Below are 15,664 nucleotides of genomic sequence, written 5' to 3'. Positions count from 1 at the left end.
AACAAAGCTTTTCACTGTACGTCGGTACATGTGACACTAATAAATCAAAATCGAAACCTGAACTTTAACTGTCAAAACCACTGCTTTATATTTACAGACTGTCGTTCTGCTGTTTTCATTATTACATCTAAAACTAGATTATCACCAGTTGGAGTATTTGGGCAGCACAATGGCACAACTGGTAGAGCTCATAGCACCAGAGACACCCGTTCGATCCTGACCTCGGGTGCTCTCTGTGTGGAGTTTGCAGGATCTCTCTGTGACCGCATGGGTCTCCTCCAGGATGCCAAAGACGTGTGGGTTTGGAGGTTAATTGGCTCTCTGTAAATTGCCCCCGGTGCATAGGAAGTGGATGGGAAAGTTGGATAACACAGCACTAGTGTGAAAGGGTGATCGTTGGTTGGAGTGGATGCGGTGGGCTGAAGGGCCTGTTTCCATGCTGTATCGCTAAAGACCCTAATCACTATTCAGCATCAATCCTCAGAAATCAGTGTTTAAATAAGGTCCTTGGTATACCTTTCTTAATCAATTTAATCTCTGTATATGGTGCCTAGAAACACGAGCAGTTATAATACTAGTAATAATGGGAAGAATATCTGCAGTTGCTGATTTACACCAAAGATAGACACAAAGTGCTGGAGTAGCTCAGCGGGTCAGGCAGCATCTCTGGATGGGTGACGTTTTGGGTCGAGGTCCTTCTTCAGACTGAAAGTTCTGTCCCCCGAGTCCCAGTCTGAAGAAAGGTCTCGACCCGAAACGTCACAGATTCCATTTCTTCAGAGCTGCTGCCTGACCTGCTGAGTTACTCCTGCACTTTGAGTCTATCTGCAGTTCTAATTAACCCTGATTCACCAAGCTAAATGAAAATCTGTTGTTCCATTGCATGCCTGATATGGTAAACACTCTGGTATGTGTGTGTTCACCTGATCTTGTTGATATGTATACAGCGGTCTGATATTTAGACAGTGTTCTGATCATGAACCTCGTTGTTTCCAGATTTTTATCAAGACACTTGCCCGTTAGCCATGGATATGGATGAGTTTGAGCGTCGCAGGGAGGAACGCAGGAAAAAGCGCGAGGACATGCGACGAGAGGTGGAAAGGTAATGCTGTGTATTCAACACCAACACTGGGGCAGGTTGCGCGACAGAGTTTGTTACTAGGAGCACAGGTGTGGAGGTCAGTGTGATTGAATTCACAGGATGAACAATGGTCACATGTGTCTCTCCTCTTCTGGGTGTGTTTGAAGTGCAGTCCCATCACTTACACTTGGAATGTGAAATAACCAACTGCTGAGCGATCCTGATCCACCACCCACCTCAATGGAGTCCTTCAATCTATCTTTAATTGGATTTTACTGGACTTTATCTTGCACAAAACGTTAACCCCTTTACCCTGGATCAGTACACCGTGATCGGTGTGATTGTAATCATGTATAGTCTTTCCACCAACTTTTCACTGTACCTCGGTACACGTGACAATAATAAACTAAACTGAAGTGCAGGCTGGTGGAGTAGTGGGGACGAAAGCTGGAGAGGAGAGGTGGAGGTGGGACAAAACCTGACGAGTGATGGGTGGAGGAAGGAACTGCAGATGCTGGTTTAAACCAAAGATAGACACAAAAAGCTGGATTAACTCAGCGGGTCAGGCAGCATCACAGGACAGGTGGATACAGGTGTTGGTGGGTATGGCATGAGTATACGTGGGTCAAGTACGTGGCAAAGGAGACAAAAGGATGTTAGTTCTGGAAAGAACATTCAGTGCACATTCTGACGTTTGGCGTGGCCATACTGCCGTGCTCAGCAATATAGAGATGGGGCATTGTGCTGTTCATTGGTTTGGAAAGCAGTGACTATATGCAAGCATCAGGCAGAGTGGAAGCTCTCAGCTGGGGGAAGACATGAAGCAGAACACGATCGAAAGACCAGCAGCTGTTGAAAGAAAATGTCCTAGTTTGGTTGGACGGATAAATCCTCCCTTTCACGTTTAATTTTGTACCATGAAATGCTTGAATCTCTCTTCAAAGCTCAGAACTGATGGCTTGCATCTGTTTTCGATATTGCATTGACCTATTTATACTTTGCCCTCATTGGCTTTTACCATTCTCACCACTTGGAAGGATAATTGTGGGAACACGCACTCGGAGGATGTATCTGAGATGTCCTCCCATCCGGAGATTTTCATTGGAAGTACAGCATCAGCCTATTGTCTATAGACTTTCCCACTTTTCCAGAGAAATCCAATTCCTCTTCCCATCATTTGCAGAGATCCTATGTTCAAAATAGCACTAAAAATTCTCAACACACAACAAAAAGCCTTTAGTTGTTTGCAAACGAAGCATTTGTGCAAACGAGTCAAGTTGTAGAAGATTCCAATAAAGTAACTGTCCCATACAATTCGTTACCTTACTTTGGTCATTCCATCCCACTGCAAGATGACCCAGGGATATTACTGGCTGCCAATAACAAATGCTCAATTTGTGCAACTTATCTCACCATCTCAGGACATCCCAAACTAAGGTAACATGGGGTGAGAAATCTCATAATGGTATTGTGGGTGGCACAGTGGCACAGCTGGTAGGGCTGCTGCCTCACAGCGCCAAAGACCGGGGTTCGACCCTGACCTAGAGTGCTGCATTCGTGGAGTTTGCACTTTCTTCCTGGGACCATGTAGGTTTCCTCCAGGTGCTCCGGTTTCCCCCCACATCCCAAAGACCTTTAGGTTTGTTGGTTAATTGGCCAATGTGGTGGGAGTGGATGAGGAAGTGGAATGACATAGAACTAGTGTGAATGGGTGATCGATGGTTAATGTTCATAAGTTCATGTTATAGGAGCAGAATTAGGCCATTCAGCTCATCAAGCCTACTCCGCCATTCAATCTTAGCTGATCTACCGTTCCCTCTCAACCCCATTCTCTTGTTGTCTCCCCGTAACCCCTGACACCCGTACTGGTCAAGAATGAAGAGTGTGGACCCTTGGAGGATGTATTTGAGATGTTCTCCCCTTAGATGACCAGGAGATTCCCATTGGGATTACAGCATCAACCCATTATCCACGGACATCCCCACTTTTCCAGTGAAGACCAGTTCCTTTTGCCATCTTGCCAGCCTGTTTCCACGCTGTATCTCTGAAAGGTCAACCCTAAACTCTTAAAGCTGGGCAATGAGCAAGCCAATTAGTGATGGGGAAGGTTCCACGATTAGCAAGTGGGAGTCCTGATGAGAACATCTGCTGTTTGATGGCATTGGTTGAAAGAGGAACATGCTAGCATCTGGACTTGCATATGTTTCCATGCAGTCGCTGGGCTCCACATTAGATGCTTCACATCATCATATTGTCAGGAGATCTTTTATACATATCTAAGCAGACGGAGCTGCAATTTAATGTAACCTCAAGTGAATTTGTATGTTCCATTAACACGTTGGGCACCGTGCAGCAGAGCAGATACCAAATTAAAGGGCAAATGTTGTTGTAATTTGTATCTGGAAGTGTTTATTGCAGGAATGTAAAAATGAAAAGGGATGGAGATTCTTACACAAGGGCTTCACCTCCTTATGGTCTCGCCCCTGCTAATGCATCCCAGACGTGTTGTTTGTGAACTAGCGGGCCACTACGAGGCTCCTCGCCCCATGTCCCATTCCGATCGCCGACAGGTGCACCATTTTGAGGAGCATCCAGATGTTAGGTCGGTCATCCCCTCTGCTGGATAGTTGAATGGGGAAAACCCCTTCACCCATGGGCCTGGCGTCACTGTAGCAGCTGTTTCCACTCCACATCTGCGAGCATCTGTTCATGACTGGTGCTATCCACTAATCCTTCGTTGAATTGCTAGAGAAAGTTCTGGTGCAAAACAAAGATCCCGCATTCTTCTGTTTGTCCTTTGTCAGCCGGCAAACCATTTGTTAAGGCATCTCTTCCTATTCCCCCCCCCACCTGTCCCACATGGACAATAGACAATAGGTGCAGGAGTAGGCCATTCGGCCCTTCGAGCCAGCACCGCCATTCAATGTGATCATGGCTGATCATCCCCAATCAGTACCCCGTTCCTGCCTTCTCCCCATATCTCCTGACTCCGCTATTTTAAGAGCCCTATCTAGCTCTCTCTTGAAAGTATACAGAGAACCCGCCTCCACTGCCCTCTGAGGCAGAGAATTCCACACTCACCACTCTCTGTGAGAAAAAGTGTTTCCTCGTCTCCGTTCTAAATGGCTTACTCCTTATTCTTAAACTGTGGCCCCTGGTTCTGGACTCCCCCAACATCGGGAACATGTTTCCTGCCTCTAGCGTGTCCAAACCCTTAACAATCTTATATGTTTCAATGAGATACCCTCTCATCCTTCTAAACTCCAGAGTGTACAAGTCCAGCTGCGCCATTCTCTCAGCATATGACAGTCCCACCATTCCGGGAATTAACCTTGTAAACCTACGCTGCACTCCCTCAATAGCAAGAATGTCCTTCCTCAAATTAGGGGACCAAAACTGTACACAATACTCCAGGTGTGGTCTCACTAGGGCTCTGTACAACTGCAGAACTCTTTGCTCCTATATTTGATTCCTCGTGTTATAAAGGCCAACGTGCCATTCGCTTTCTTCACTGCCTGCTGTACCTGCATGCTTACTTTCATAGACTGATGTACAAGGACCCCCTGATCCCGTTGTACTTCCCCTTTTCCCAACTTGATGCCATCTAGATAGTACATGGAACATGGAACACAGAACAGCACAGTGCAGGAACTGGCCCAACAGCCCACAAAGACTCTGTTGATCATGATGCCAAGATAAACTAATCTCCTCCGCCTGGACCTGAATCTTTGTGTAGGTCATTTTTGGTTCGACAAGCACACAGCGTTCTCTCCCTGTTCCTCCCCTCTCTTGCTCCATCTCCACAACAAAGATTTCCAGGCTTTTCTGCCTTGGATTTGATGCTTATTGTTTCCGGCACAAACCTGTTTTTTTAAATTATTTCATGTACCAGGAATTCACCTGGACTGTGTAATCGTCAGCTCGGAGAATCCCAGTGCCCCTGGGTTTGGACAGAGTCCTAGTCATACAGCACAGAAAAAGAACCTTCGGCCCAACTTGCCCATGCCGACTAAGATGTCCCATCTACCCTGGTCCCATTTGCGCACCTTTACCCATATCCCTATGAACCTTTCCAATCCATGTACCCTTCCAAGTGACTTTTACATGCTGTTATTGTACCTGCTTCAACTACCTCCTCTGGCAACACGTTCCAAATGCCCACCACCCTCTGCCCCTCGACTTCCTATTAAAAGTTGCCCATCTCACAAACCTAAACCCTCTGGGTTTTGAGTCCCCACCTTGAGTAAAGGATTCTGTGATATCACCCTGCCTGTACACCTCTATAAGATCACATCTCATCCCCCTGTGCTCCAAGGAATAAAGCCCTGGCCTGCCTGTAGCTTAGGTCCTCAAGTCCTCAAGTTGTTTCTCTGGAGTGTTGGAGGCTGAGGGAAGACGATGGATGTTTACAAGATTTATGAGAGGCATAATATGATAGACAGTCAGAACCTTCCCCCCCAGGGTGGCAATAACAAAGACTAGAGGGCATAACTTTAAGAAGAGAGGGGTAAAGTTTAAAGGAGATGTGTGGGGCTAGTTTTTTTTTCACACAGAGGGTGGTGGGTGCCTGGAACACGCTGCTAAGGTGTATGGTGGGGGCAAGAACAACAGTGGCACTTGAGAGGCTTTTGGATAGGTACATGGATATGGAGGGCTAAGGATTTTTGTGTAGGCAAAGGAGGTTAGTTTAACTTGGCATTATGTTTGGCATGGCCTGTTCTTGTGCTGTACTGTTCTATGCTCTAAGCTTTTTGTAAGAGAGCGATGTTAGTTCAGGGTATTAAGATGTTTGGTGATCACGTTATTTTATATTCCCATCCAAAAAGCACATCCCATATTTAGAGTTCATTGGAAAGATTTTTAAAGTTGACGTATTTATGCTGACATTGGGTCTGGACTCTATCTCACTTTTGGAACTGGTGTCTTTGTTTATGTTAGACAATACCGGAGCCCATCAGCCATGACCACCAAGTTCAAGAACAGCATCTTCCCAACAAATATTAGGCTCTTCAACACTGCACAACATGAAAGTCAGCTTCCATGTAGCAGGAACAGGCCCTCCTTGTAAATGGCATTGGTTAGACCACATTTGGGGTGTGCTGTTAGTTTTGGTCACCCTGTTATAGGAAATATGTTGTTAAGCTGGAAAGTGCTGAGACGATTTACGAGGATGTTGCCAGGACTCGAGGGCCTGAGCTATAGGGAGAGGTTCATCAGGCTAGGACTTTATTTATTGTAGTACAAGAGCATGAGGGGTGATCTTATAGAGGTGTATAAGACCATGAGAGGAGTAGATTGGGTAAATGCAATTGGAGGCGTTGGTTCACATCCCACTTATGACACCATGTAACTGCGAGACGCAAACACACGTAAAGACACAACACAACTTTATTAAACACTTACAGCATTGGATCTGCAGTACGTTACATCTCTGAGCTGCTGCATCTACTGCCTGACGTAAGCGAGTTATTAATATTATAAAGCATGCACTAGGCGGGCTACTGCTAACAAGCACTATGATTGGCGAGCATGCAATAGCCGATCTACAGTAGGCAAATCAAGAACCAGAGGTCACAGGTTTAAGGTGATGGGGGGAAAGATTTAAGAGGAACCTGAACGATAACTTTTTTACACAAAGGGTGGTGTGTGAGTGGAACGAGCTGCTGGAGGAGCTAGCTGAGGCAGGTACTATCGCAACGTTTAAGAAACATTTAGACATACATGGATGGGAAAGGTTTAGAGGGAAATGGGCCACACACAGGCAGGTGGGACGAGTGTAGATTGGGTTTGTTGGCCAGTGTGGGCAAGTTGGGCTGAAGGGCTTGTTTCCACACTATGACTTTGACTCTAGTCTAGGTCTTTGGTTGCTCTACAAACTTTGTTTTTGCACTATCGTGGTTATCTAGTATTGCAGTTATTAATTGATAGTATCTTTAACTACTATATATTTATCTGAGTACTACTGCATTTACCAGCATGTTCAGCTGCAGTAAGAGTTTTATTGCTCCGTTGTCGGTGCATACGACAATTATACACTCCAGACATGTGCGGAACTAAGTGCTGTTCAGTGCTATCTGCAAACACGGGTGAGAAGGTATTTATAGGTTGCTATAGAACATCTCTCCTGCAGCCTAACACGTTTGATGTCATAAAACATAGACTATAGAACATAGAACAGTACAGCACAGGAACGAGCCCTTCAGCCCATAATGTTTGTGCCAAACAAGATGTCAAGTTAAACTGATCTCATCTGCCTGAACATGATCCATGTCCCTCTATTCCCTGCAAAAAAACTCTCAAACACCACTATTGTATCTGCCTCCACCACCGCCATCCCTGGCAGCGTGTCCCAGGTCCCAGGTCCCCACCGCTCTCTTGTCCCCAAGAAATTGCCCCGCACATCTCCATAAAACGTTGCCTCTCTCACCTTATAGCTCTGGCCTCTAGTTCTTGAACAGTTCCACCCTGAGGAAAAGGTTCTGACTGTCGTCCCTATCTACTGTGTCTCTCCGTAAGCCATGTTCTTTCAAACGCATGAACTTGGATAATTCTCCCCCCCTGGAATACCACTGTGGTAGGGGTGGAGCAAATGGAGACAATCTAACTAAATCCGATGACACTAACCAAGCAATGGCTACATTTTTGGCAACATAAGAATCCTGGAGATCCACCCCCATTCCCCCACTCTATCCCATGCCACCCCCTCCCTCACCAGATATCCATTTCACCTGTGATCCCACCCCTTCATCCCACCCCTCCCTGCTCACTTCCATCCACACCCCTCCCTCTGCCTTTACATTTCACTCCTCCTCCTCTCCCCTTGCCTGACAACCTTTTATCTCCTTTTCACCACCCTTGGTCATTTTACTCCGCCCGTTTACTCCCCCCCCCCCCCCCCCCCCAACCACCCCTTCACCTGCATCCACCTATCATTGTGCATGAAAGAACTGCAGCAGGCTTTGTTCCCCCCCCCCCCCACCTCTCTCTTTTCTAGCTTTAGCCCCCCCCCCCTCACTACAATCAACGTGAAGAAGGGTCCCAACCCGAGAGGTCGTCTGTCCATTCCCTTCACAGATGCTGCCTGGCCCGCTGAGTTCCTCCAGCACTTTGTATGTTGCTCAAGATTCCAGCATCTGCAGTTCCTTGTGTCTCCGTATCTTCAACTTTGGCAGGATTTGGCCATGGAAACACAGGCACGCGGAAGAGTTATGAAGAATAACACAAAGGCGTTTCACGGGAAGCCAGATAAGGGGGGCGGGGGGAGAAACTGAACAATATGCTGGTGACGGGTCAGCAAACCTCATTCTATTTTTATTTCTGGTTATTTTTTCTTTCCTTTACCAATAGACTCAATTCAAGAGGGGTGGCAGGAGATATTTTCTGCCTCTCCTCTCTTACAGCTTTCTCCTCCCACCCACCCCTACAATCGGTCTGAAGAAAGGTCCCAACGCAAAATGTCGTCCAGAGATGCTGCCTGACCCGCCGAGTTACTCTAGCACTTTGTGTGTTTGTTTTACAACATAGATCAGACGGATCAAATGGCCTGTTGTTGGGTCTCCTTTGGACACGTATATTGGAAGACGGGGACAAAATATCATCAACACAAATATCTTGCAAAAATTAAGCCCCTGCTGACAGGAAGCCCGAGTGAAATATTTCGAGTCTTCAGGCTGGCTGTTAATGAAGCCCGAGAGTATGGACACCAGCCTCTTGCGGCAACCAGCTTACACATGTCCCATTTCTCTCCACGTTCCCTTCATCTACCCCAGATTCCACCACCCACCTACACACATCAGGGCCAATTTATCGAGGGTCAGTTAACCTACAAATCCACACGTCTTCGGGATGGGAGAGGACACCCACGTGGTCACAGGGAGAACGTGCAAACTCCACACACAGACAGCACCCGAGGTCAGGATTGAACCTGGGTCATTTGAGCTCTGATGCAGCAGCTCCACCAGCTGCACTATTGTACTTTCGGCATTTTCTGTTTTTATTTAGATTTGCAATATCTGCAGTTGTTTTAATTGATATTTTCAGAGTTTAATAGATAGAAATATACTGGGAATTCAGTTGTGGGACCCTGATCCTTGTGGCATCCCCTGTACTTACTGCTTACTACTATGGAGGCTAGAAGAAGGGTTCTGACTCAAAACCTCATCTGTCTACACCCTTCACAGATGCTGCCTGACCTGCTGAGTTCCTCCAGCATCTTGTGTTTTGCTCAGGATTCCAGCTTAGTCATACAGAAACATCAACAGGCCCTTCAGCCCAACTTCCCCATGCTGAACAAGATGGCCCATCTATACTAGTCCCACCAGCCCGCATTTGGCCCATATCCTTTTAAACCTTAAAAGACTGTACTTTCACCCTATCTATCCCCTTCATGATTTCATACACCTCTATAACATCACCCCTCATCCTCCTGCGCTCCAAGGAATAATGTCTTAGCCTGTACAACCTCTCAGGCCCACAAGTGCCGGGAACATTCTCATAAATCTTCCCTGCTAAGCATCTTTCCAGCTTGACAACATCTTTTAACAGGCAGTCCAAAAGTGAACACAATACTCCAAATGCTGCCTCACCAATGTCTTGTACAACAATAACATGATCTCCCAACATCTATACTCAATACTGTGCAGAGAGTCTTTTTGACCACCCTACATACCCGTGTTATCACTTTCAAGAATGTATCTGCTCTCCTAGAACCCTCTGCTCCACAACACTCCTCAGAGCCCTGCCATTCACTGTGAAGGTCCTGCCCTGGTAGGACTTCCCAAAATGCAACAACTCTCACTTATTTCAATTAAACTCCACCAACCAGTCCTCACCCCACACGCCCAACCGATCAAGATCCTGCTGCAATTTTGACAACCAACTTTGCTATCTACAATACCACCCACTTTAGTGTCATCTGCAACTTGTATACCCAATGCATCTACAGTTCTTTGTGCCTCCATTCTGAAGGCTGTTTTTTTGTTTTTAAATAATGGCAAAACCTTCAAAGGATTCATTGGGGAAAGGGTTAAAAGTAGCAACCCTTTCTTGAAATCATGGTGACTTCACAGTAGTAGCTGCCTCATTAAATAAGTAACATTTAGTAGCCAGTAACCTAACCCACCTCATTTTCCATTATGTTTGTTCTGGAATCCATGAAAAAAACCCTTTAGTTTCAAACAGGTCCTTTGTTGGAAAATCAATTAGGTTCTGTGTAAAACGAGATATAAATAGTAGGTTGGTATTTGTATTTGTCATAATCTCTGGAGAGCATATTTTTAACTGCACATAATGTTTATGATAGGAAATTCTTCAGATACCCTTTTTCCCAGTCAGAACATCACTTTTCTTTCCAGCTCGCTCCCGCAACGTTTGAGATATAGAAAGTCTGTTTGGTTAGAAAATCCGAACCTTGGCACACTGCAGTCCAGTGGGACTACTGCACGTTTCATGGGGATATCAGTCTCTAAACTAGATATCCCACTAAACTGTCAGCCCAGATTTTTGCATTGAATGAATACTTTATTTCTGCAACACTTTGCTCTGTTGCATCAGTAAAGCGCAACAAATTCTTTAAACTCCCAGGGAAATGTCCTCTTTCTGCACAGGACCACTGGAACACCACCGGGGCCTTCTGCGGGCAGACATGGATTGCCTGAAGCATAACGGGTTAGCATGAGGATAATTAGTTGAACAATCTTGGGATCTTTTCTCTGGAATGCCAAAAGTTGGGGGAAGACCTTTTAGAAGTATTTAAACTTATGAGAGGCATAAATAGAACCTTTTTCCCCTATTGGATTGCAACCTTGTCGTGGTCGGGGAGCTTGTATGTCTCAGTGACCCCTAGAGCTATGCCAGCGGGAGATTCGTCTCCTGTTAGGGTCTCCCATGCTGGACAGGTCGAAGGGTAGAGGCGAGACAAAGAGCGATCCACTGGTCCTCCAGGTTGGAGGTTGAGCACAGGGCTAACAACCCTGTCTCGTAAAACAAATATGTTACGGAAACAGCAACTGAAGGAATTAACAGAAGTGGAGTACCTTTGTTGCTGCCCTACATGTCAGGAGGCAGAATAGGCAGTAAGTAAGTAAGTAAGTTTCCCCAGACAGAGATAGGGTAGACAGTCAGAACCTTTTTCCCCAGGGTGGAAATATCAAAAGCTAGAGGACATAGCTTTAAGGTGTTCAGGGCAACTATTGTTCAGAGATGTTCACGGCGACTTTTTGTATTCAGAGGATGGTGGGTGCCTGGAACGTGCTGCCAGGGGTGGTGGTGGAGGCAGATACGATAGTTGTGTTTAAGAGGCTTTTGGATAGGCACATGGATATGCAGGGAGTGGAGGGATATGTATCACGTGCAGGCAGAGGCGATTAGTTTAACTTGGCACCATGTTCGTCACAGGCCTTGTGGGCTGATGGGCCTGTTCCTGTGCTGTAGTGTTCTATCTTCTATGTGACTGCTTCAACTGCAAAAAGGGAATGGAACAATCTTGCAAAATCTCAAAGTGACAGGAAATGCGGGACGAAGATTAGTTATTTCATGCTGATCACAGCGACTATAGACTGCATGTCTGAAAATGTCCATGTGCTTGTTTATTAAGTGGGCAGTTTCCCGTATCCCTTTAATTCCGCTGCGCAGCTCCAGAGACCTTGGTGTGGGTGGGGGCGGGAATAGGACTGGAGGAGTTGAGGGGCATTAAAACGAGGGTAAGTGGCAGAGAAATAGATAGTGTGCAGGGATGGGCTGGGAGCCAACATGGACTTAATGGGATGATTGGCCTCCTGCCAGATCTTCGGTAAATATGAGAAAGAAAAAATGGATTGGGATAGATTTAGTGTGAAAATACATACATGATGGTCAGTATGGACCCTATGGATAGAAGGGCCTGTTTCTGTGCCATACCTCTCTATGACTCAATGCATCAACATCGTCAATCATTCTGTCCGGGGCCTCCTCCACTGCCAGAGTGAGGCCACATGTACACTTGCACTCGGTCTACCAAGGCCTGCTGGATCTCCCGGATGCTGACCATTTTAACTCCCCTCATTCCCATACTGACATTTGTATCCTGGGCCTCCTCCATTGCCAGAATGGGGCTACACACAAGCTGGAGGAACAGCCCTCGCATTCCACGGGCTGTTTAGAACCCAACGGTATGAACATTGAACTCTCCAATTTTAGGTAACCAACCTCTTAAGAACCCTCCCCATTTCTTCCGCTCTCCCCTCTCTCCATCGGGACTCTTACCCGTTTCTCCCCTCCGTCCCGTCCCCTCATCCCTTTATTCCTTCCTCTAGCTTCACAATTTGAACCTCTGCTATCCTTATCTCGCATCTTTTCATCTCTGGCCTTTGTCCAAACATCTGCCAAGCAAACAAAAAAAACCCTCAACAGTATCCACCTATCACTTGCTCAGCTTTGTACTACACCTCTCTTCCAGCTTCCAATGAGTTTGAAGAAGAGTCCCGACCCGAAACATCACCTATCAATATTCTCCAGTCATGCCTCCTAACCTGCTGAGTTACTCCAGGACTCAGTGGCTTTTATTGTCCAATTAAGAGGCAGCTTTTAATTTGTAGTGGGAAAATTCATTTGCACTGGGCACATTATTTTCTGCAGCCCATGAATTTGCTGATAGCATTGTGTATGTCCAGACCTAAAAGAATGAGAGGTTCAGGTAAGTATGTAAATATGTTTCAAATGATGCACGGTCTGTTTCCTGAGATTTTGACCAGGGTTGTGCCTTGTTCTTAATTAATCGACAGGAAGTGAATAATGGGAAGCAGGTCCTGACAGGAAGTCAACATTGCAAACTGCATTGAGAACATTTGTGTGTGAATTTTGTCTTAATTTATGTGCTTAGAGTGCCTGAATATTTATTTCAGACTTTTCCTTCGAGTTCTCTGTTATCGACTGTTGCAACCAAAGAATGGTGCCATCTCACCCAGCTAACATGGTATCATGTTCGGCACAGACATTGTGGGCGAAGGGCCTATTCTTGTGCTGCACTGTTTTATGTTCTATGAAAGACGTAGTCTATGAAAGACTATGAACACTCATAAGTGGACTAGCAGTCTGAAAACTAAAGACACAACAAAAATATAAAACCCCAGGGTTGCAGTAATGTTGAAGACCTCTGCTGTTCCCTGCTTGTAGGCAGCATTTGTACAAGATATGCCAAGATTGGGGAATGAGGTTGAGGGGAAGATAGATTAGCCATGATTGAATGGCGGAGTAGACTTGACGGGACAAATGGCCTAATTCTGCTCCTACCACTTTTGAACCTGAACTTATGAAGATCGTGTCATTCCATAGCAACCAGCATTTGTAAAGCCTTTACTTTGAGGCAATTGAATGCTTGGTCTTGGTTGCAGAGAACAATGGATTGATGGTGATGAGATTAAAGCAACTGTCTCCAGCCTTGGAACTTCACATCAGATATGGCTGGAAACTGTAAGACACAGCTCCATGTGGATTCTTGCAGCCATCAGAGCCACAGCACTGAGATTGGCCCTTCAGCCCATCAGGTCCATGCTGTCCATCAACCCGTGTCTCCAGCGCTGTAAGGCAGCAACTCTAAGGCAGTGGCTCTTCCAGCTGTGCTACTGTGCCACCATTTTGTGTTTTGCCTGAATATAGTGATGGGCCTTTAGATTCTGTATAATCAATCTTCAACATATGTAGGATATTTAAATAGCCCTCCTGGTTGTGAGCAGTAATTCCTCTCTCCCCCTCTCCTGCATTGGCTGCACACATCACCTGTGCTGAAAACATGTCCTAAATGGTTAATGAAGGTGAATTGTGAAATGGTGAACATAGAACAAGGGGTGGCACGATGGCACAGTGGTAGAGTTGCTGCCTACACTGTCAGATACCCAGGTTCAATCCTGTCTACGTGTGCTGTCTGTACAGAATTTGTACGTTCTCCCTGTGACTGCCTGGTTTTCTCCAGTTTCCTCCCACACTCCAAAGTCGCACAGGTTTGTAGGTTAATTGGACTCGATAAAGATTGTAAATTGTCGCTGGTGTGCAGGAAAGTGCTAGTGTACGAGGATCGCCAGTCAGAACGGACTCAGTGGGCCGAAGGGCCTGTTTCCGTGCTGCATCTCTAAAGTTAAACCTAAAACATAGAAGAGTACAGCATAGGAACAGGCTCGTAGGCCCACAGTGTCTGCGCTAAACGTGATGCCAAGACCAACTCTTATCTGCCTGCATAGAATCAATCTCCCCACTCCGCGCATATCCATGTGCCTATCAAAAAGCCTGGCTTGTTGCAGGACACAGCCCAATGCAGCTTGAGAAAGAGTTGGGGGATGATGCCAGTGTATATAGAACATACATCGAACCAAATATACAGTACAGCACATAAACACTGTACAATGTCTGTGTCGAACATGATTCCAAGACCATCTCATATCTACCTGTGCGTAATCCATATTCCTCCATTCCCAACATCTCCAAATGCCACTATCATATCTGCCTCCACCACCACACCTGGCAGTGCGTTCCAGGCACCCACCATCTGTGTAAAAAAATCAGAATCAGAATCAGAATCAGAATCAATTTATTTGTCATTTGGACCCCTGGAGGTCCAAACGAAATGCCGTTTCTGCAGCCATACATAACACACAAATAGACCCCAGACACAACACAATTACACTTAACATAAACATCCATCACATAACTGTGATGGAGGCCAAATAAACGTATCTCTCCACTGCACTCTCCCCCCCCCCCGATGTCAGAGTCAAAGTCATAGCCCCCGGCTGGCGATGGCGATTGTCCCGTGGCCATTAAAGCCATGCCGGGTGGTGCGAGGTCGCACACCGGGTCTTGGTGTTAGAGCTCCCGGTGTGCGCTCGCAGAGTCCGCGGCCATTCCAGCCGCGCGGGGCAGCGGTGTCAAAGGAGCTCTTCGACCCCGCAACTGCGGGGAGTTGCCGCCGCCGCAGAAGCCCGAAAAGCGGTGTCCCCCCCAGGGAGCCGTGGGCTCGGCGCAGTCGTCCACAGACCTGAATGGAGCCCCCCGACTCCAGCAGCAGCCCCACAGCACCTTGGCAACGCTCCTCCACCGCTCCGGACCGGCCAGCTCCGCGACGGTGAGGTGAGTGTACCTGAGTCCCCGGTCTCTTCCTGTTGGAGGCCGCTCCTCGAAACCGATACCCGACGAGAAAAGGTCGGGTTCAGTGCGTGATTCAAAAAGTTTCTTAAAATAACAAAAACTACACAGTGACAAAAAAATAATAAAACTAATGCAATGCTGGCCAGATGGCAGCTTGCCATTTTTGCACATCTTTTAAATTTGCCCCTGAATTTAAAACGATATATTGGATATTTCATCCTGGGGAAAAGTATTCTCGGGATCAGCCCAGTTCAATATCACCAGGCACCATGAATGCCGCTCCAAGGCCCCACTGCCTTGGCAACTGCACCGGAAAATGTACCTTATTAATATTGTATGAAAACCATATCAAGATTTATTTACTTCTCGTGATTTATGTTCTTCATGTGATACTAATAATCCCAGATGGCAGCTTGCCATTTTTGCACTCTGTGGAATATTTTTTTTAGAAGGCTCACTGCAGCCTGA

The 15,664-nt window shown here is 46.4% G+C and overlaps 1 protein-coding gene across 3 annotated transcripts in view; it reads left to right on the top strand.

Moving 5' to 3' along the window:
* The window catches only part of LOC129707706 (non-muscle caldesmon-like), a 175,540-nt gene that overhangs the window by 82,846 nt on the left and 77,030 nt on the right, over positions 1-15,664 (top strand). For all 3 annotated transcript variants that reach the window (XM_055652929.1, XM_055652927.1, XM_055652928.1), the window contains one exon: positions 997-1,102. In XM_055652929.1, coding sequence (XP_055508904.1) covers positions 1,026-1,102 — 77 coding nt within the window. In that variant the 5' untranslated portion in view covers positions 997-1,025. The remainder of the gene's footprint in view (positions 1-996; positions 1,103-15,664) is intronic.

This window comes from Leucoraja erinacea, chromosome 22 (assembly GCF_028641065.1).
Source record: "Leucoraja erinacea ecotype New England chromosome 22, Leri_hhj_1, whole genome shotgun sequence".
NCBI lineage: Eukaryota > Metazoa > Chordata > Chondrichthyes > Rajiformes > Rajidae > Leucoraja > Leucoraja erinaceus.
This window is presented reverse-complemented; position numbering and strand designations above follow the sequence as displayed.